This window comes from Halichondria panicea, chromosome 4, assembly GCF_963675165.1.
Source record: "Halichondria panicea chromosome 4, odHalPani1.1, whole genome shotgun sequence".
NCBI classification, from domain to species: Eukaryota; Metazoa; Porifera; class Demospongiae; order Suberitida; family Halichondriidae; genus Halichondria; species Halichondria panicea.
Window position 1 is genome coordinate 1,780,260 of NC_087380.1, and position 22,973 is coordinate 1,803,232.

The 22,973-nt window shown below is 42.6% G+C and overlaps 3 protein-coding genes and 2 long non-coding RNA genes across 5 annotated transcripts in view; 2 read left to right on the plus strand and 3 right to left on the minus strand.

Moving 5' to 3' along the window:
• Window positions 1-12,052, minus strand: part of LOC135335040 (uncharacterized) — a 34,404-nt gene extending 22,352 nt beyond the window's left edge. The window contains exon 1 of the long non-coding RNA XR_010394426.1: window positions 11,931-12,052. This is a non-coding gene — a long non-coding RNA (uncharacterized LOC135335040). The remainder of the gene's footprint in view (window positions 1-11,930) is intronic.
• On the plus strand, window positions 830-2,134 carry LOC135335036 (uncharacterized). The gene is made up of 2 exons (XM_064530433.1): window positions 830-952; window positions 1,040-2,134. Exons 1-2 carry the CDS (start codon window positions 907-909, stop codon window positions 1,918-1,920), a joined length of 927 nt encoding a protein of 308 aa, XP_064386503.1. The 5' UTR covers window positions 830-906; the 3' UTR covers window positions 1,921-2,134.
• LOC135335034 (CUB and sushi domain-containing protein 3-like) lies at window positions 4,654-9,490 on the minus strand. Its single transcript, XM_064530429.1, has 11 exons — window positions 9,341-9,490; window positions 8,853-9,188; window positions 8,622-8,801; window positions 7,396-7,578; window positions 7,157-7,333; window positions 6,930-7,106; window positions 6,702-6,875; window positions 6,361-6,549; window positions 5,967-6,296; window positions 5,541-5,715; window positions 4,654-4,913 (listed from the first exon to the last, which is right to left on the minus strand). The coding sequence occupies exons 1-11, from the start codon at window positions 9,408-9,410 to the stop codon at window positions 4,736-4,738; spliced, it is 2,169 nt and encodes a 722-aa protein (XP_064386499.1). The 5' UTR covers window positions 9,411-9,490; the 3' UTR covers window positions 4,654-4,735.
• On the plus strand, window positions 9,610-10,687 carry LOC135335039 (uncharacterized). Its single transcript, XR_010394425.1, has 3 exons — window positions 9,610-9,991; window positions 10,046-10,179; window positions 10,243-10,687. It is a non-coding gene; the product is annotated as an uncharacterized LOC135335039 (long non-coding RNA).
• A 3,547-nt stretch (window positions 12,053-15,599) lies between the features above and the next one.
• Window positions 15,600-22,225, minus strand: LOC135335033 (sushi, von Willebrand factor type A, EGF and pentraxin domain-containing protein 1-like). The gene is made up of 17 exons (XM_064530428.1): window positions 22,047-22,225; window positions 21,610-21,963; window positions 21,295-21,547; window positions 21,069-21,239; window positions 20,876-20,992; window positions 20,214-20,767; window positions 19,450-20,138; window positions 18,941-19,270; window positions 18,706-18,885; window positions 18,137-18,322; window positions 17,891-18,073; window positions 17,667-17,843; window positions 17,439-17,612; window positions 17,203-17,379; window positions 16,800-17,135; window positions 16,488-16,650; window positions 15,600-15,889 (listed from the first exon to the last, which is right to left on the minus strand). Exons 7-17 carry the CDS (start codon window positions 19,553-19,555, stop codon window positions 15,724-15,726), a joined length of 2,178 nt encoding a protein of 725 aa, XP_064386498.1. The 5' UTR covers window positions 19,556-20,138; window positions 20,214-20,767; window positions 20,876-20,992; window positions 21,069-21,239; window positions 21,295-21,547; window positions 21,610-21,963; window positions 22,047-22,225; the 3' UTR covers window positions 15,600-15,723.
• Window positions 22,226-22,973: the final 748 nt, after the last annotated feature.

Sequence of the window (22,973 nt, forward strand, 5' to 3'; positions counted from 1 at the left end):
TGTCTTTCTCTTCTCTTACAGGGAAAGCTGAGGCAAGACGTCCCCAGCCAAAGCATCGGCACAGGAGAGCCCCTCCCTCTCACCAGGGCCACCCACCACCTCCCCAGGCTCACACCTACCCCTAGCAGGGGGTACCCTACACAGCACCACCCTTACTGCCACTCCCTCACCCAATACCTGAGCCGTATCCGAGTCCTGGTCAGCCAATGGGAATGCAGCGACCTCCTCATCAGCCAATGAAAATGCAGCAAGCAGCAACCTCGTGGTCAGCCAATCGGAATGCAGCAAGGTTACTCACCCCAGCAGTATCAGCACATGTACTCCCCACAGAGTTCTGGAAACGACATGGGACCTCCGATGTCCCTACCACACCCACTTCCCTGATGTACCCCTCCCCGTAAACACCACACCAACTTATGTTGGAGCACCCCCTGCAAGTCAGGGTATTCCCCCAGGAAGTCAGCACTACCACGGTTCAAGCAAGTGAATATTAACCGACCAATACATAATAATCATAATAATGTTATGTGGTCATTATTTTGTTTCTATGAATATTCATGCACTCCTGCTAATAGTTTTGACATTATTATTGTGCATTTTGGCTTTAATAATTGTCATCATGTTGTTACAGTAAGCAAATGCTAACGATAATTGGCAACAGAGAATAAACATTACGTATATGCTGATACATAAAGTGTAATACATGTACATGTCACGATGTGTTTGTTCCTTTAATTCTGACTAGCTTCCTTACCTAGCGAGAAGTCCCTGGGAACTTCCCTCCTCCCAGCTAGAAAAGTCCCTGGGAACATCCTACTTTAGAGCAGCAGCCATAATAAATTATTTATTTGTATAATACCACAGAACAGATCTAAACAGCTAAAATAGAAAAGCAAACTAACAATTATGCAACCACAAGATCAGTCTATACCACTGTTGGCGGATTTCAAAGGTATACTCTTCTGCGTACACATGCAATAGTTTACATGCAGTTACTGTATTCACATGCTGCATGCATGTTTATCATTATTCTGTGCAGCTGGTGCCCGTGTGGGATATTGCTGGTGGGGATGCTGTGCCTTCACTGTTCTAGCGGTGGTCGTGTTGTCGTGCATTCCAATGCTCGTAGGATCTGCCTTATTGTGGAGCAAGATAACTCCAGAGTTCTTTGAGATTGCTAGAAGTTACAATGACGTGGTTTGTATCGGTTGTGTGAGTGTATTTACGATCATCGTAGCTGTCTTACTAGTTGTAAGTACGATAATGATTTTTGTTATTCCGGTAGTGTGCATTCTTGGAGAAAGGCCAAGTCATCCTGGAGCTGCTTTTGCCTGTTTTTGTGTTGTTTTATTGACTGCGGGGATTATTCTCATTGTCTCAGGACCAGTTTGGTTTGCATCAAATATGAATATTGTGGAAAACTACGAAGAAAGCAGTCGATACACATTCCAAAAACAGATTTTAAACATGACTACTAAATTGACCTGGGATAAGTATCAAGCAAAATTCAAATGCTGTGGCTATCGAGGATACAAAGATTATGAAGGTCTATTTTGGAACAAATCCGTCTCTGTATCTTGTTGCAACACTACAACACTACCTTCACCGCTTGATTGTTTGAGTGCTGTCAAAAATGTAACTGAGCGAGAGATAAACTCATCCAATATTTACACTGATGGTTGCCCCGTGACAATTGTTCACCTACTAAATTTGAACTCTTCTTCGGTGGTCAAAATTGGTATAGCTTCTTTGGTGTTTTCCAGTTTCTTCTTTATTTCCCCTCTAGTGATGATTCTGCTCACGTTTGCGCTCACTGCTAAGGATAAAGACGATGCGATTACAATAGAAACTGGGTTACTGATTGGTGTGGCTTGTATTCTGGGTGTGTGTTGTGTATTGGGTAAAGCAAACAGTGACTAAGAATGAACTGGCTCTTCTTATATAACTCAGTAGATCTATAGGTGTTAGCAGTTATTTTTGCTGATTGTTATTTCACTATAATACATCATCACTACTAAATCCCCATGCAATGGAGAACGAGTGTGCCCTATATAGAGGTTCCCCATAAAACCTTAGGAAAACAACATGAATGCTAGAGTATGTATGCGCATGCTTTTTTTTATCCTTGCCTGTCATATAATTCTCATTATGAATTATGAATAATAATAATTCATGTACATAATGTTAACTACAGATTCATACAATTGACAAACAGTCTGTGTTGTTATAGTGTCTACTTGTTCTCTGTATTGAAGTTAGTGGGTGCATAAGCCACACATGCTGAGAGCTGGTAGTCTGCAGGAGGAGGGGGGCGTGTCTGGTCCACCACCTCATAGGCAGCCTCCTCCTGTAGTTTGCTCAACTCCTCGTAATCATGGGAGGGGAGATGACTCATCACCACTGGGGGTAGTCTGCACGAAATAGAAGGGAATCACCAATATAAATGGGAGCGTTAGCTTGTAGAAAAGAAGGTGTATGATTACTAATCATCAGTTAAATAGATAAACGCATGGTTTGAATTGACCATGTACCAATGTCCCTATAGAAATACAAAGGTGCACATGATTCTACATACTGCATGTGTATATATGTTTTACCCTTTTTTACGGCAGATTTCATAAGAACAGTTAACAAGTCTTGGCCTAAAATAAAATGCATGCAACAATTGATCATGAGAGTCATGCATGTGTATAGTCTACTAGAATGGGTGTATTTCATTTGGGCTGCCCTCAGGCACAAACATTTTCAAATGAATACATGTCGAACTATTATTATTATGACGTAAAGCTCCTTGTAATAAAGTGGCACGTGCATGTATGTACATACATGTGTTTAATGCCCTAGAACAATGTTTCGGGTGTGATTTGTAAGGATTACGAGAGCAGAATGATTCATTATCCTCGAATTACATGCAAGAACAGCAAAATGAGTCATTAGATTCGAGGTAAGGTCGTTATTAAGCTGCGGCTATTTTCTGAAACACATATACCTCGCTATTCCGGCCAAGCTACACTGTCCCAAGAGTGTGACCAGATACGAGAGTCTAACAACTATTACCTAAAAAAACATGTGCACATGCACACACACACACACTCACCTCAAGGCAACAGTAGGTTTTCCAGATTTATCAAAGTCATTCATGAGACTGCTGGGTGAGGTGACACCTGGCATGTAAGCAAACCACACACAGTATATATAATTATGGTATGGTTATTGCACATCCTGGCAAATGACCATGCATGCATGAAAGTATTTAAGGGTTGATATGGTGTTAGCGTGTGTACCTTTAATTCTTCTCTTCTTGCACTGCAGTGCAGCAATGACAGCTATAGGAGAATGAAGACACCCACAAGCAGAAAAGCCAGGACAATGCCAATAGCCAGCCATATAATATCAGTAGGTAGGCTCCCTCCACCCTGAGGAGTTCCGTCACCCCTCTCTATGGTAGTCGCTGTTGAGGCAATGGTCTCCATGTTGATGTTTCTTGCATGTAAAGATGTCACTGTCAGTAGCAGGCTGCGTTGACTGAGCGTTAGTGGGTTTGTCTTCGGTAGTCGTCAATTCTGTATTACTTTTATCTTCAACAGTAGTTGTTTCTGGAGTGCTTTCCATCTTCAGTGGATGGTAGTGGGGTAGGGTCTGTTTTAGGAGCTGGGGTCGAAATGGAATCACATTGGAGATCTTGAGCATTCACAATTGAGACATTTTTTTTGAAACGTTAGCACATCGATTTGAGCCCTGCGATAGAATAGGTATAATTGGTGAGTTGCATGAGTTTATTTCTGAGGTGCTACACTGTTGCTCAATGTAGACCACTTGGCTTGGAGTAGAGTGACCCCTAATACTGCACCAGTAATAACCAACAGTAGAATTATTCACCTTGGAAATGATGAAATTATCACGACAAATATTCATATTGTTTTCAATGATTTGATACGTAGTTTGGACGCTATATAGTGAGTTTGGTATACTGATGTAAGTGCTTTGGTTTGTCACACCAACTAGAGAGGGGTCAGAAGAATAGTGCCACTGAATATCCAGAAATGAATCTCCTTCAACGTAACAGGTTATATTAACTCCAGACCCGATAATGTTGCAGCTCTGTGTGGTGGGTCCAGGCTCATTTATATAGCGGAATCTGCAATCACCTGTAGAAAATATGCAGTGAACAGTAATTAGTATTGACCATCCCAATAGCTGCATATGCATCAGAATGAGACTTTTATATCAATATCTATGAATACCTGCTGCTATACAACTCACCTTGCATGAGCACTGTCCCATAGAGAGCTTGAATGGTGGCTAGCACCATGAGGAGATGCATGCAAGAGCACTTCATCATCACCATGCAGGCTGGCAAATAGTAGCTAGCTAGAAATAGATTAATTATTCAGTAACTTCCTGCATGGTAACAGGAAATGTGTTTGGTGTTGTATTGAAATAATTATGGGCAAATATCGTTAGTATTTATCCACAATCCAATTTCCCTATTTGAGTTTCCCTGTGATTCTGCTTAATGCATACAAAAATGTTTATCATGTGTGTATAAAATTAGCAATAGCTAGTAGCTTCATGATAATTATGTATAGGTTTGACACATCCACCGAGGCATCAGCACCCGCGATGCTTTCATTCTTACTTCATATGATCGATTTTCATGTACATATAATAATTATTATAAAAGATCTCAATGTAAAATACAATTGATAAACAGTCTGTGTTTTTTTTATAGTCTCTACTTGTTCTCTGTGATGAAGTCAGTGGGTGCATAAGCTGCACAGGCTGAGAGCTGGTAGTCTGCAGGAGGAGGGGGGCATGGCTGGTCCACCACCTCATAGGCAGCCTCCTCCTGTAGTTTGCTCAACTCCTCGTAATCATGGGAGGGGAGATGACTCATCACCACTGGGGATTGTCTGTAAGAGAAATAGTCCGTTATAATTTGTTAATAGACAATGAGCACATAATTATTACTGCTATGCAGCAGGGGTAAAATCACTAAAGGAATTGGTGTGTATGTCGTTTTGTGTGGTCATGCATGTGTGTGGACACAAAAATGAGCTGTTTGAACGAACTAGACACTTCTATAGACTGATTTAACTGCTAATGAGACGTGGTTGAAAAACAAATATATATGCGACTTAAATGTTACTTTTATGAGTATGCTAAGCAAGCTTTATAGCCCCTTTTCCATCTATATCTGACTCTACTTAATTACATCTTTTGACAAATATTGTGCTAATGAATTTGCTGTAAATCTGCCACAAATCATGCAGAGAAAAATCTGAAAACGCTAAAATTTCTACCTTCAATAGTAGTTGAAACCTGTGATCTTCGAAGGCAACAAAAAACATGTTTTCTAATCGATCTACTTTATAGATTTACCATAAAGGTCATTACGGTAAAAGTATTGTATCCCTTATGTCAACACACAGGGTTAATGCTCTACTGAACTTGATAAGGAACTAAGCTCTAACCATACATAATTATACAGTTGCTTCATTCACAGACAATATTCACATACCATGCACACTAACACTCACTGTGTTGGTTGGCTGCTTGTCTTCTCATTACTCATGTCCTTGGATCCAGACCTCCGTTGCCTCAACATAACCAGCACTATTACAATCAGTACTAGCACAGCAATGGCCAAGACTCCAGCAACCACCCAACCAGCTGCAGCCACAGCAACAATATTGACCACTATACCAGCACTCGCTGTGTGTGTGTGTGTGTGTGTGTGTGTGTGTTTGTGTGTGTGTGTGGGGGGTGTGTGTGTGTGTGTGTGTGTGTGTGAGGTACGTAGTAATATATAGTTGACATGTTGGTTGTATATAAAAGCAAAAATAACACTAACACATTCGATATGAAGCTAAAACAATAATTATAATGCATGGTTATATAGCAAATGCAAGATGCTATAGCTATCATAATCATGACAGAAGCACATTTCAACCCCATGCACTCACCAGTAACCATGACACAATGTGTAGTGGTTGTCCCACTCTCCCTGGGCACTTGACAACAGTAGGTACCAGCTACTTCACTGGATCCCTCTGCAAGGTTCAGACTAATGGAGCTCATACCTCGTGACACATAGAATCCATTGGTGTTCGAGTCAGGAATGCTGTTTCCGTCGGGTCCTGTCCACCTTCCAAGAGCATTACTGCCATTGTTGTCCACTCCTCTGCAGCAGGTAGATAGTTCAGTGTGACAGGTGAAAGCAGAGGATCCAATGGTCGCCAGTGATATGGCAGAGTTGTTGATAAAAATACCCGATACACTGCTTAAAGGAATCACTGGTGATTGGAGAAAAACAGAAAGTCAAGGCACATGTACGGTTTGTGTGTAAGCTAGTCTTACAGTTGCACACTGGAGCTTCTCCAGACCACACTCCACTTGTTCCATTAGTTTCACAAGTTCTGCTCTGACTACCAATTACACGCAAGTATCCAGTGTTACAAGTGTAGGTAGCAGTCATCATGAAGGTGGTTCCAGAGGATGTACTGACTAGTCCATTGGCAATGTTATTTAGGGAACCACAGTCAACAGCTAATAAAACATAATTATGACTGTATGTAAACAAGTTAGAGCTAACTTGTTTACATACACTACACTCAGCTCTGAGAACTGACAACAGCTAATAAAACATACATAAGAAAATAAGTTATAGCTGTAGTGTACGTTTTGTTTAAAGCACTCACGATCACAGGTAGGTGCTGTTAGGCTCCAGGTTCCATTAGCTTGACAGGTTCTAGCTGATACTCCATTGAGAGTGTATCCAAAGTTACAAGTGAAGGTGGCAGTATTCATGAAGGTGGTTCCAGAGGATGTACTAACTTGCCCGTTAGGAACAGTGAGGAAACCACAGTCAACAGCTGTGGAATATGAACACAGTGGATACAGTGTACACAGTCATTCATGCTACTCACGTGCACAGGTGGGGGCATCTGGAGTCCACAGTGCAGTGGCCCCACAAGTCCGAGTGTCTGATCCAACAATGTTGTATCCAGTGATACAGGTGTAGGTAGCACTCATCATGAAAGTGGTTCCAGAGGATGTGACCACTGCTCCATTGGAGGGGGCGTCCAGGGAACCACAGTCAACAGCTGTGAAGATAATATATGAAATTGATGACATGGACAATTGTACGACTTACGTGAACAAGTTGGTACAGGCTCCCACATCCTAATAGCCATACAGGTAGCCATGGTGGCTCCATTGGAGATCTCATACCCAGTGTCACAGGTGTAGGTCACCACCCCTCCAAGAGTTGTGCTGGTTGGTGTGCCAGGAGAGCCATTGCCAATAGAGGGAGGGGAGCCACAATTCACAGCTGAGTGGGTGAGAACACAGTCAATGCTAGCTATTATCAGTGACAGTATCAACTTCACATACGTGAACAAGTTGGTACAGTCTCCCACATCCCATTAGCCATACAGGTAGCCGTTGCTGTGGTGACTCTATTGGAGACTTCATACCCACTGACACAGGTGTAGGTCACTGTCCCTTGGTAGGTTGTTCTGGTGGGTGTTCCAGGAGACCCATTATCAATGAGTGGTGGGAAGCCACAATCCACAACTGAGAGTAACATGATATTACAGCTATAGTAGAAGTGTAATAATGTAGCATTGCAGCTTGCAGTACTATACAGTCTCTCTTCTAATTCCCTAGCCACACACATTAATTATGATTTCCAGTGGCGCACAAATGGTTTGCTGCTTAGAGTGGCGCTTAGCGATAGTAAAGTAATAGTAGCTGTTTCATGACGTTCAGTGTGGATTATAACGGTCGGCATTCGGCTATTTACCGACCCAAGAACCTGAATAACCGGTCAGTTTAGCTCTGGGCTGCCACAATGACCTGCCAGTACTCACGAGATCTAGTTGCGCATGCGCCCTAGCATGCTGATTCAGCAAGCTAATTAGTTGCTATTGGATGCTGATTCAGCAAGCTAAATAGCCACGTGCGAAATTAATTATATTGTAAAGTAGCTACCTAGCTATGCCCTCTAACCGTCACTCTTCTCAGCATTTAGCTGTCAAACAGCCTGAGAGACAAGTTTATATAGGAAGAGGCAAGTCCATTGAACTGGAGAAAGATCACTAAACACTATACCATGACTGTTGTGAATCTGAGCAAAAGAAGCACATCTAGCTCTACAACCAGTCCTGATGAAGATGAGTCAACCATTTCACTGGCTGAATACTTATAGGATAGTTCAAAGACTAAATTTTCACTTGTGCATATTAATAATTAGACTGTCATAATTAATTTTATCAGAATGAACGTCAATGAGCTATAAATAATAATGCATGGTAGATCCATGTCTCAGGGCATCAGACCCTAGACTTTCCTCATTAGTCGGGCCTTGCGACAGTCATGGCAGAACAAGAAACTACAATGACAGAGCATTTTGGTTGTGGTCTGACATAAGTCAGTTCCTGTCAGATTTCTTATAATCCACACTGGACGTTATAATAGATGAATTGTATGTATAGCCTCAATTTCAGTAACGCCAGCAAAAAGTAATTCCGAACTTAATGCTTGATTAGAGTAAAACATTTTGTATTTGGTGCTTCTATTGTGATGGTGCATGGCGATATAATCAGTACAGTACTCACGTGCACAGGCTGCAGGTGGTGCTGGAGACCAGGTACCGTTGCTTGTACCATCACTCATACAAGTTATCGGAGTAGCTCCACTGATGGTGTACCCAGTGTCACAGGTGTAAGTGGCCATGTTGGTGACTGCATCATATGAGATCCTTCCATTAGACAGGGGACTCAGTGTGGGGCAAGGAGCTGTAGGGGTGGGGGTTAGTATTGGACATAGACAATATAGTCAGCACTCACTGAAGGTGATACATCTCCTCTCATCGGTGGCAGTCCTTACACAGCAGTGTTCTCCATCAGGACTGAAGTGTGTGGGACCACGATGCAGAACAACGCCAACTCCAGAAACACCAGTGATGAACAGATCGTCATCAACTGCAACTGTGTTGGGATTGTTCAGGTCGCCTATGGGCACCTGACTCCCACCAGGACCCTGCCATACTACACCACCAGGGTCTAAAACGTAGCAATACCAGGCTGGTGGATTAGTACCAACTCCTGACCCAACATCAGAGAACGAGATGATCTCTCCAGTGTGGTCAGTGCCATCGGGCTCAGTGGGTGATGCCAGTCGATCTGTATGCCAATAATAATTCTGCATGGTACCAAATCTATACTAGATAACACCAGTAGCACAAGATTTATATACATGTACTTTGTATGAGTATATATAGACTAGATCTAGCTATATTACTGGTTGCACTGCATGTACATATATATAAACTCACACAACGTCTGCCCATACACTAGGGAAACACTTCCCAACAGACAGTAGAGAAATAACCTTGAGGGGAACATTCTCGTTATTCCTGTAGCCAGGGTGGATGTATAGAGCTAGCCTCGATCCCAGGCCGATCCGTCTCTAATTGAACGCTAGGTCGCCTCCTCGGCCTGGTATTGATTGTATCTGGGCGTGTATCTGGGCGTGTGCTGTGGTTGCTGTGGTTGCTCAGGTATTCGCTAAAAAAGAGCGAATACCTGAGCAAGGTGGAGTGAATAGAACACTAATAGTGTATGTAAGCATACTTACTCCGTAAAATCACCGTTAAATCACAAAGAACTCCGTGTCATAGGTCTATTCTTTGCAAGTTTAGTTTGTCATAGATATAGGCTTAGCTAGCTAGAGTGTGAGGAGCTGTCTTGTGCGAAGGAAGAAGGAGCATCACTCTTGTGAAAGAACAGACCTAGGTTCTCAAGTTTCTGCTATCAGTGGCTACCTTTGATTGACTACACAATTACAATTTAATACAAGCGTTTGATTAGACCATTGATTGCCAGATACACTTGGTAGAGTCTATCCTCAGACTCTGGCCATCGATCTCTTGTATACTATGCTCAGGGGTGTCCACAAGTGGCTGGGCCTGGGATGTATTGTCAAGGTGAGCGATATAAATCAATAATACCCTTTCATCATTGGAAATTGTACACTATAGCCTATAGCCCAATCCTTGGTATCTGGATCAAGATATGACATTACGGCACTGGCACTGGTGTTGTGTTAGCCTCCTTCACCGGCCTTCAAGGAAGTGCGGCCTGGGATCGTGGCTAGTTTGTGTGGACCATCACTGTGAGTTACAAAATGTATAGTGGAATGGTGAATTTAAGTTCATGAATACTAATTTGTATACAGGAGCAAAATGGAACCTTCCCCTCCAACCCCCGTCGTACTCCTCCTAGCTGATGGGTGTGAACTCATTGAAAGAGGATGCCCCAGTGCCACTCGTGTCCTTCCCAAGGGTCCGATCTTATAGAACTACCTGCACTAAAACTACTGACGTGGAATGGCTCTTTCAACACTTGTGGTTGCTATCCTGACCAGTGACGTCAGGATTCTACTGTCTCTTGATGCACTGTGAACACACAATCTTTGTTATGCCACCTGAAGGCTTAGCAGGCATATCCAACGCAGTATTTATTAAGTCTTTCTGGAAGCTCTTGTTTGAGATCTTCGCTTCTAAACATCTGCATTTATTATGGACGCAGTACTGCTGTGCACAGTATTAATTTCTAGTGTCATTATATCATTATATCGCTGTATTTTTAGCCAACTGTGATAAACTGAAGATTTTACAGTACATAGCTGATACTTACCAGTTTCCGGTCACGCCCAGATACAATCAATACCAGGCCGAGGAGGCTACCTAGCGTTCAATTAGAGACGGATCGGCCTGGGATCGAGGCTAGTATAGAGCTAGCTCGAGCTAGTAAATTTCTCAAGAAGTAATGTTATAAGTATATTCATCACTGAAAGCAGTAACAAAGTACGTCACAATAAGGAAGTGTGCACATGACATGCCTACATTGCAGATCTAGACTAACACTGTTCAGTGGTCCCAGTTAGTGTGTGTAGTGTTATCTTTCTCCATTGATTATTGATTGTATATCCAGGGAAATCAAACAGGCTAAATAGTACTGCCTGTATGATTGTCATGATAGTCCTTGCCCAAGTCATGACGACAGTTGGGGCAGTTGTACACACCCACCTTGAAGGAACGACTCAGACACGTCTAGTGTGTGTGTGTGTGTGTGCATGTGGGTGTGTGTGTGGAGGGGAGTAAGTGAGGGACGCAGTGGGATAGTGTACACTTGCATAAGTTAGGAAAGCAAAACCATGCACATTATTGGATGCATGCAAATAAATTGATGCGTTACAAACGGATACGTAGCTATTAAAAATAAAAAGCTACTCAATCTTGATGTTATGACTTCCATCTCCAATCCCTCTCTTCCTTTATCTATGGTTAGACCATGTACACACGATTAGTTTACAAGACCCACTCCAGTCTCCACTAGCCTGACAAATCATGGTCTGACCTACTCCGGCAGTGTGTAGCCAGGGTTACAGCTGTAGGTAGCAGTGCTTTGGTAGGTGGTCCCTTCTGTAAAGTGTTGTCATGATTCATTGGTAGGAATATTCAATGAGCCACAATTAACAACTGAAAGGAACGTATACATGAGAGGAATAAGATTGTCAGTCATGATTATTGTTACGCCAGTTACAAGTGATGTCCTCTCCATGCACTCCATGTTCTGTCAGACTGACAGGTCCTAGTCCATGGCAATGGATGAGAACAATTGGTACCCAGTGACAATACAGCTGTGTGTAGCTACGGCTCCCTGCAGTATAGGGGTGGTAACTGGATTATAGCTGATCGCTCCAATTGATGTATCTAGCCACGCCCTCCCCAACTTCATATAGGCTGGAATTCGAGACTATACCGTTGATGAGGGTGAGCTCAGTCAGGACAGATAACTGTGGGGGTACCCACTTGACATCAGTTCAACAACACTTTACACACAAAGTCATGCACCCCTCACCAGTGCAGACAGGAATCTCCAGCGCTCCATCCAGAAGCAGTACAAGTCCTCACTGTCAGTCCAGTCATCTGGTAGGCAGTGGGACAGGTGCATATACAGTGGCGTAGGAAGGAGGGGCTCCAGCCATCTCTCCAGGTTATTAAGTAGAATCAAGCTGCACTCCGTAGATAGGCACACTTTTTTCCATTCAAAACACTATAGAGCCCCCATTGAGAAATTCCTTCCTACGCCACTGATATAGGTAGCCGTGGAGCCCTCAGCTCTGGGGATGGTGGTGTCACTGTACACCACTCCTCCATTGGCTGAGATGGTGAGGTCTGGACAAGCCACTGTAACTGAGAACAATGTATCATCATGCAGATCGAGGATATAAACGTCTTCTACATAAAAAATATTCTGTAAAAGAACTCACTGAAAGTCTGCAGAAACTCAAGGGACCGTTAGACCCGCTGGCTGCTACTTTGAAGGAAACATCTTCAAGTTATGCCTGTATATAGCTATAAAAGTCTTTTAAGGTACAGGCATAAATATGTTGCAATAATTAATCATATATATAATTATTCTCTATTTAATAAATCATATATATAATTATGCTCTATTTAATAGCTCTTCTGCAACTCTATAAGCTGGCTATTTGCTATTTATAAGTACATGCAATATATACTCTGCATGTATTATATACTGAAAGCTATAGCCTCCTTCTCGCCTCCTTCACAAGGCCATCTCTTCAGTGCGGCCTGGAATCGAGGCTAATTGCAATGCAAACTCATCAAATAGCACGTGTTGTTAACGATCTTTACCGCATGAAAAACCTCTTCATTAATAAACACAGAATTATAAAAATTTAATGCAAAAAATGTTTCAATATACAACAAGAACTCAACTACAGGAAATCAAAAAACTAACAACTGAAACTCCTATCCTCTAAAAAAAAACGGACTGCTACGAAAACATAAAACATAATAGCATAAAATAATAGCATAACGATACCATTTCATAGAAGCTATATTTATTTCTACCAAAAAATTGTGAGCTAGTAAGAAAGCTAAGGAGAATTTATAGGATATTTTAGGGTGGTAGTGAGTCCATGGTTATGCTGCTCTAAAGAGTGCTCCTTGTAGCGAAGGATCAGCTCCTCCAGGGAATTTGAAGTGCCGGCATGGCACAGAGAAACCAAATTTATCGTTGAGAGTGACAACCTTCAAGTGCTTGAGGCCATCATACCTGTAGCATGAAGAGTATAATACGCACACAGTGAGACATGTACAGAGACTAAAAACACAATAATAATAATGATATATGTACAATCTTTACAGCTATAGAGGTACTATAGGTGGTCTCTTTAGAGAGAGGTCAGTGTGAGCATTGTGGGACATGAAGTACAAAGTGGTTCTGGAGTATCGGTAAGCTAAAGCTTTATACTTACACAATGTCAATGCTGTGAGTATGTAGCTCTCCTTGTGCGGACATCAACTTTTGCTTAGCAGCAGGTCGACAAAGAAAGGTACCATTCTTTTTGGTCTTCAACATCTCAGCAAGCCTTGACTCTATAAGAGAGCAGAGAACAATAACAAATAGTTAAATGCACATCACTAATAGGCTCACAATACCAGGTCTCTTTTCTCAAATAGTGAGCATTGTCAGGGGACAGCTGCAAAATAACAAACACATCTCGCAAAAATTACACCCATACACAATACAATAATATATACAATATACAATCACATGCTTTCTACAATTAATTTTAATGTACAATTCTAGTAAGTAGTCAAATCATGATACTATCGATCGTGTACTAATCCTATGCCTTATGCACCGGTATTGAGTTGTGTCTTTGATGCATGGGCCCCACGGGTGAGGGGGGTGGTCTGTTATCTCTCTCTGGTCTAGCAGGAGGGAGCTTGGGGATTTTGTGAGGGAAGGTGCCATGGGGGTCGGTTTTAGAGGGGGCAAATCTGAGCGGACAAGAACTGCTTCTCTTGTTGTAGTGTCGGGGGTACCCTCCGACTGGGAGTGGGCGGGGATAAGGGAGGGTGGGGGACTCGGGGATGGAGGAGTTTCGGATACCGTCTCTTGAGTGGAGACATGGGGCATAGACTGCGTACTATCCCACAAATGCAATTTTTTTTTATCACATACATGTAATAGAATTTTTTATCGTACATGTACATTGTTTGGATGCTAGTTTTGTCCAGCCATAAGCCACTAAAATCCCAATAGAGAATAAGTGCCCTATATAGAGGTTCCCCATAAAACGTTACGAAAACAACATGAATGCCAAACATATGGATGCACAGATGATCCTTATACCTGTTATTTATAATTCTTCATGAGTTATGAATAATAATAATTCATGTACATACAAAATCAATGTAAACTACTACGTTATACAGATTGAATTTCATACAATTGACAAACAGTTTGTGTCGTTATAGTGTCTACTTGTTCTCTGTGTTCAAGTCAGTGAGTGCATAAGTTGCACAGGCTGAGAGCTGGTAGTCTGCAAGAGGAGGGGGACGTGGCTGGTCCACCACCTCATAGGCAGCCTCCTCTTGTAGTTTGCTCAACTCTTTGTAATCATGGGAGGGGAGATGACTCATCACCACTGGGGGTAGGCTGCAGGAAATAGAACGAAATTCACTAAATTAAATCTGGCATGTAAAACATGTGTGCATTACAAATACACAAAACTGTGTAGCCACTATCAGTTATTTCAACACAATGCACTCATTCTGTTGTTTGCAATTAGATGCTAGTTTTGTTGTCAATGTCCTTTGACCCAGACCTCCGCTGTCTCCATACCCACTATAACTACTGCAATAGTCACAACCACAACTCCAGCAACCACTCCCCCAGCTACAGCACCAACATTCACAGCTTCACTTGAGGAGGTTGTCCGATTAGTGATGTCCTCAGGGCACTCTGGACTATTGAGGTTAGTAATGACAACTGGACAACTGTTAGTCACACTGAGGCCTGCACTCTGCACCACAGCGACTGGATCATTATCAACCCACTGTTCCATTAGCCTAGCCAGTTGTATGGTGGATACACTCTCTGTTCCAGTGAGCACAGCTCGGTAGGTCACATGACTAGGGGAGTCATCAAAACAAACAATGAAGGGATTCAAAATAAGGGAATAGTAAATCCACAGGCACTGCATGGGTTTCAATGCCTTGTGTTAGACGGTTGGTGATGTTATCTGTTTTCATATCAGCGTCTTGTTCAGTGTACACTCTGCACTACTAGACACTCTATACCCTCCATCACAGCTCTGTGTGGCCACGGCTCCTTCTAGTCTGGGGTTCGAGTATTGTGACTGCAGGTCTATGTGGTAGAGTGACGGGCTGGTAGGGATGAAGATGATGCAGCTGTAATAGGAACTGGGTTACTGATTAGTGTGGCTTGTGTTCTGGGTGCATGTGTGTTAGGCATTGCATTGGGTAAAGCAAACAGAAACTGGCTGTTCCTATAGTAATTATATAATCTACATTTCTTTCTCGCTGATTGTTATTTCTGATGATATACGTGTATATATAGTGGTACTATCCCACATGTTCACATAATCTAATGTGAACTTTTTTTTATTTTACATCGTCAAGCCATGCATCAGTATGAGCCACAATAGAGAACAAGTGTGTCCTATATATAGAGGTTCCTCATAAAACCTTAGGAAAAAACATGTGTTTTTATGATCCCCTATTCTAATTCATGTACATCAAAATCTAAACTATCATACAATTGACCGACAGTCTGTGTTGTTATAGTCTCTACTTGACAAATGTTCTCTGTGTTAATTGAAGTCAGTGGATGCATAAGCTGCACAGGCTGAGAGCTGGTAGTCTGCAGGAGGAGGGGGGCGTGGCTGGTCCACCACCTCATAGGCAGCCTCCTCTTGTAGTTTGTTCAAGCCCTCGTAATCATGGGAGGGGAGATGACTCATCACCACTGGGGGTAGTCTGTAAGGGAAATAGAATCCGTTATAATTTGTTAATAATATAATTATGACATGACAATGAGTACATAATTACTGCTATGCAGCAGGGGTAAAGCAATTGGTGTGCGTGTCGATTTGTGTGAGCTGTTTGAGCGCCATGGACTGCTTTAACTGCTAATGAGACGTGGTTGAAAAATAAAATATAGGCTACTTAAATGTCACTTTTGTGAGTATATGCTCCTTTTTCATCCATATCTGACTCTAAACTTTTCAGAAATTACATCTTTGACAAATATTGTACTAATAAATTTGCTGCAAATCCGCCAAAATCAGAGAAAAATCAGAAAACGCAAAAATTTATACCGTCCTTTAATAGTAGTTGGAAATCTGTGTTCTTCGAAGGCAACAAAAAAACATGTTTTCTAGTCAATCTAATGGTAGATTTACCCCATATGATAATGTCATAACGGTAAAAGTTATTGTGTCCCTTATATGTCAACGCACAGGGTTAATTCTCTACTGAGCTTGATAATGAACAAACTAGCTCTCGATCTGCAACCATACACAACCCAACATATAGCTACTTAATTCACAGACCATTCACATACACTAACACTCACTCTGTAATTGGTTGACCGCCTGTCCTTTCATCACTCATGTCCTTGGATCCAGACCTCCGTTGCCTCCGCATAACCAGCACTATTACGATCAGTAGAGCAATGGCTAAGACTCCAGCAACTACCCAACCAGCTGCAGCCACAGCAACAACATTGACCACTACCACTGTGTGTGTGTGTTGAAGTTGAGCAAAAACAATACTAACACACCTTCGATATGAAGCTAAAATAATATGCATTGTTATAGATAGCAAACGCAAGATGCTATAAATTATTATTATTCTCATGACAGAAGCACATTTCAACTCCACTCACCAGTAACCATGACACAATGTTTAGTGGTTGCCCCACTCTCCCTGGGCACTTGACAACAGTAGGTACCAGTTACTTCACTGGAGCCTTCAGCATAGTTCAAACTAATGGAACTCATATCTCGTGACACGTAGAAACCATCAGTGTTGTTCGAGTCAGGAATGCTGTCACCATTTGGTCCTCTCCACCTTCCAAGAGCATTGCCGTTGTTGTCCACTCCTCTGCAGCAGGTGGTGAGCTCAGTATGACAGGTGAGGGCAGAGGAACCCTCTCCAATGGTCGCCAGTGATAAGGCAGAGTTGTTGACAATAACACTCAATCCCCTGCTCAAAGAAATCACTGGATTGATTAGGAGAAAAATAGTCAAAGCAATGTACTAGATATGCATGGATGTATGTCATCTTACAGTTGCACAGTGGAGCTTCTCCTGACCACACTCCACTTGCTCCACAAGTTCTGCTCTCACTACCAACAATGTTGTATCCAGTGTTACAGGTGTAGGTAGCAGTCATCATAAAGGTAGTTCCAGAGGATGTACTGACTTGTCCATTGGCAATGTTATTTAGGGAACCACAGTCAACAGCTAATAAAACATACATATGTAAACACGTGAGTGTAAGTACGTTTGTTTAAAGCACTCACAATCACAGGTAGGTGCTGTTAGGTCCCAGCTTCCATTAGCTTGACAGGTTCTATCTGATACTCCATTGAGAGTGTATCCATCATCACAGGTGTAGGTGGCAGTGTTCATGAAGGTGGTTCCAGAGGATGTACTGATTTGCCCGTTAGGAACAGTGAGGGAACCACAGTCAACAGCTGTGGAATATGAACACAGTGGATACAGTGTACACAGTCATTCATGCTACTCACGTGCACAGGTGGGGGCCTCTGGAGTCCACATTCTGTTTGCCTCACAAGTTTGAGTATTGGATCCAACAATGTTGTATCCATTGCTACAGGTGTAGGTAGCAGTCATCATGAAGGTGGTTCCAGAGGATGTGTCCACTGTTCCATTGGAGGGGGCGTCCAGAGAACCACAGTCAACAGCTGTGAAGAGACATGAAATTGATGACATGGACAACTGTACAACTTACGTGAACAAGTTGGTACAGTCTCCCACATCTTATTAGCCATACAGGTAGCCATTGCTGTGGTGACTCCAATGGAGACCTCATACCCACTGAAACAGGTGTAGTTCACCATCCTTCCAAGAGTTGTGCTGGTTGGTGTTTCAGGAGAGCCATTGCCAATGGAGGGTGGGGTGCCACAATTCACAGCTGAGTGGGTGAGAACACAGTCAATGCAGTATTATTATCAATGACAGTATCAACTTCACATACGTGAACAAGTTGGTACAGGCTCCCACATCTTATTTGCCATACAGGTAGCCGTTGCTGTGGTGACTCCAGTGGAGACCTCATACCCACTATCACAGGTGTAGGTCACTGTCCCTTGGTAGGTTGTTCTGGTGGGTGTTCCAGGAGATGCATCGTTGCCAGGGGGTGGTGGGGAGCCACAATCCACAACTGAGAGTAAAATGATATTACAGGCTAGTAGAAGTGCAATAATGTACGCTTGCATTACTGAATGTAGCTTGCAGTACTATACACATGTATAGTCTTTCTTCAATTGCAGCCACACAAATTAACTATGATTTCCAGTGGTGCACAAATAGAACAAGAAAAAATGGTTTGCTGCTTAGAGTGGTGCTTAGCGATACAACGTAAAGTAATAGTAGCTGTTTCACGAGGTTGTAATAGATGAATTGTATGCAATTTCAGTGTTTCTTTTCTACCTAAACGCCAGCAAAAAGTAATTCCATAACTTAGTAGCGCTTGATTACAGTAAAACATTTTGTATTTGGCGCTTCTATTAGGGTGCATGGCGATATAATCAGTACAGTACTCACGTGCACAAGTAACTGTAGGTGGTGGAGACCAGGTACCAAGACTAGTACCATCACTCTGACAAGTTATTGTAGTAGCTCCACTGGTGGTGTACCCAGTATTACAGCTGTAGGTGGCTATGTTGGTGGTTGCATCGTATGATATCCTTCCATTAGATAGGGGACTCTGTGTGGGGCAGGGAGCTGTGGGGGTGGGGGTTAGTATTGGACATAGACAATAATTATAGTCAGCACTCACTGAAGGTGACACATCTCCTATAATTGGGGTTAGTGTTAGTGCTCACACAGCAGTGTTCTCCATCAGGACTGTAGTGTGTGGGACCACGATGCAGAGCAACGGCAGTATGACGAACACCACTGATGAACAGTTCGTCCCCAACTGCATCCCTACCTTGAACTATGGGCAATGTACTCCCACCAGGACCCTGCCACACTACACCACCAGTGTCATAGGTGTAGCAATACCAGGCTCGTGGATCAGTACCAACTCCTGATCCAACATCAGAGAACGAGATGATCTCTCCAGTGTGGTCAGTGCCAGGGGGCTCATTGGATGCTGCCAGTCGAGCTGTGTGCCAATAATAATTATACAATATATAATTGATGTTCTGCATGCATGGTACCAAATCTATACTATAGTAGATCTAGATAACACCAGTAGACTAGCACAAGAGATATAGTATTACACTATGTATATAGTTTGCAGTATTACGGTAAAAGCTATAGTTGCACTGCATATCAACTCACTCAAAGGCTGTCCATACACTAGGAAAACACTTCCTAGCAGACAGCAGAGAAATAACCTTGAGGGGAACATTCTCATTATTCCTGTAGCCAAGAGTTCATTATTCATCCTATAATGAACTCTTGCTGTAGCTAGTAAATTTCTCTAGCTAAGTAGATTCATCAGTAGATATACTAGATCTATACTGAAAGCAATTAACAAAAGTCATGATAAGGAAGTGTACACATGACATGACATGCCTAGATCTAGTCTACATTGCAGTTCTAGAATAACAGTATTCAGTGGTCCCAGTTCAGAGGAGGTAGGACACGCATCATGTGCGCTTTAATAATTAACAATCCAGGTTTAACCTGAAGTAACCACCCTAGACTGCTCTCCGTAGTAGCTTATCTACAGTAAAAACCACTAGGTTTGATAGTGAATTTCAAGCTATTGAGCCGGGATCCCACTGGGATCGCTAATCCACAAGTAGTACTATCCTTTCGCTACATGATAGCTAAATTTTGAGAAAATTACCGTGGGATTGCTGCTGTTTTGGCTGCTTGAAGATCTTTTACTTTTCATGCACAAATCCTTGTCTGTGGTTGGTTGCCATCTTCCATAACAATTTACAATATTCGAGATTACTAGAAGGTGATGTGAGCTTGCTAGAGAGCACAACAGTAGATCTACCACAGGCACCATAGCTACACTGAAATGTAAGGAAAGGTTAAAGGTCTGTTCTTAGGCTTTTGACGGTCAAAAGCCTAACGTAAACATTGTATACCACACATTCCATTGCCATGTGACTGATGACACACGTCCCACCTCCTCTGCATGGTCCCAGTTAGTGTGTGTAGTGTGATCTCCCTCCATTGTATCCAGGCCGGAACAGGTCCAATAGTACTGCCTGTAGGGACTTGTTGACTGTCATGGCATAGTCTTTGCCCAGATCATGACGACAGTTGGAGCACAGCTGTACACATCCACCTTGAAGGAACGACTCAGACACATCTAGTGTGTGCATGTGTGTATGTGGGGGGGGGGGGACAAGTGAGGGACGCAGTGGGATAGTCATAAGATACTCATTGAAAAAGCAAAACCATACTGTTTATTGGATGCAAATTGAAAATAGAAATTGATGCGTTATAAACGGTCTCTAGAAACAAGATACACGTATATAAAAAAACCGTAGTTTTTAAAACTCAATCTTGAGTATAGTGATATCTCTAGTCAGTGGTTCCAGATGTTGTGGCTGCAGATGGTAGTGACGGGCTGGTAGACCACCTCCTGACACACGATGCAGTTGAATGTCTCCTGGATACGACTCAGCAGACCAGCCTGTCATGCATTAGGGGAATAATAAATACTGATACAGTACAGCACAGTACATGTCTCTTTTTACTGGGTGTGGTCAGTCAATAGCTCTGACTAGTACACGTGACTCACAGAATAGGCGTGTTATAAATTGCTGAAGGAGATAATGTCTCGAGGAAACACAGCTTTCTTATTTCGAGCGAGTTTCCCGGCAAAAATAGGACGAAAAGCGGATAGTTTTCGAGGCCTCTGGATGGTAAAGGTAAAGGTAAAGTGCACCCCCACTTCCGTCTCCAATCTATCTATGGTTAGACCATGTACTCACGATTACAAGACCCACTCCAGTCTCCACTAGCCTGACAAGTCCTGGTCTGACCTCCACTCAGTGTGTAGCCAGGGTTACAGCTGTAGGTAGCATGCTTTGGTAGGTCCCTTCTGTAAAGTGTTGTCATGATTCCTCCATTGTTAGGAATATTCAATGAGCCACAATTAACAACTGAAAGGAACGTATACATGAGAGGAATAAGATTGTCAGTCATGATTATTGTTACGTTCACAAGTGATGTCCTCTCCACTCCATGTTCTGTCAGACTGACAGGTCCTAGTCCATGGCAATGGATGAGAACAATTGGTACCCAGTGACAATACAGCTGTGTGTAGCCACGGCTCCCTGCAGTGTAGGGGTGGTAACTGGATTGTAGCTGATCGCTCCATTGATGTAGTCTATCCACGCCCTCCCCAACTTCGTATAGGCTGGAATTCGAGACTACCATTGATGAGGGTGAGCTCAGTCAGGACAGATAACTGTGGGGGTACACACTTGACATCAATTCAACAACACTTTACACACATCATGCACCTCTCACCAGTGCAGACAGGAATATCCAGCGCTCCATCTAGAAACAGTACAAGTCCTCTGTCAGTCCAGTCGTCTGGTAGTCAGTGGGACAGGTGTATATACAGTGGCGTAGGAAGGAGGGGCTCCAGGGGCTGGAGCCCCCCATCTCTCCAGGTTATTAAGTAGAATCAAGCTGCACTCCGTAGCCGGATAGGCACACTTTTTTCAATTCAAAACACTATAGAGCCCCCATTGAGAAATTCCTTCCTACACCACTGATATAGGTAGCCGTGGAGCCCTCTGCTCTGCAGATGGTGGTGTCACTGTACACCACTCCTCCATTGGCTGAGATGGTGAGGTCTGGACAAGCCACTGTATATAACTGAGAACAATGTATCGTCATGCAGATCGAGGATATAAAGTCTTCTACATATAAATATTCTGTAAAAGATTGTATGAACTCACTGAAAGTCTGCAGAAACTCAAGGAACCGTTAGACCCGCTGGCTGCTACTTTGAAGGAAACATCTTCAAGTTATGCCTGTATATAGCTATAAAAGTCTTTTAAGCTACAGGCATAAAGATGTTGCAATAATCATATATATAATTATGCTCTATTTAAGGCCACTCCAAGTGATACTCTGGTTTCTGGTCCACCGCCCGCATCAGATTTTATTCTTGGATTTCTATCTCATTATTGGATTTCTATCTCATTATTGGATTTCTATCTCATTATTGGATTTCTATCTCATTATTTCTACTACGCATGCGCAGAATGGTCCATGTGGTACAAAATAGTGTGATAATGATATTCATTTGCAAAATAATGAGTTCATAAGGTGAAATTGATAATGACATAATGAGAAAAGCCGCCCCCCCCCCCCCCGCATGCAATTAGAAAAACTTCAGGACCAGAAACCAGAGTGTCACTTGGAGTGGCCTAATAGCTCTTCTGCAACTCTATAAGCTGGCTATTTGCTATTTATAAGCACATGCAAAATATCTCTGCATGTATCAGGGGTGGATCCAGGAAAAATAAAAGGGGGGGGCTAGTAGAAAGGGGCAAAGCCCCGTACGAGGGTGGGTATGGGAGGGGGAGCATCCCCCTCCCGCCTCGCCGAAGGCGAAATTTTTTGCTTTTTACACACTTTTACCTTTGAACTGTCATATTAATAAGTGAATACTGAATATGAAAAAGTTAATACAAAAAACTCGTTCTAATCAACAAAAGGATGTATACTGTAGATGTTACATCTACATTCATGCACTCTTGGTACATGAAAGAACCACAATGCCTACCCAGACTGCACTGAGAGTGAGAGGAGATAAGGCTGCTTCCTTGCAACTAGCTGAAAAAGTCTGAGATCTGCTCCATGTTGCAGCTCAACAGCAT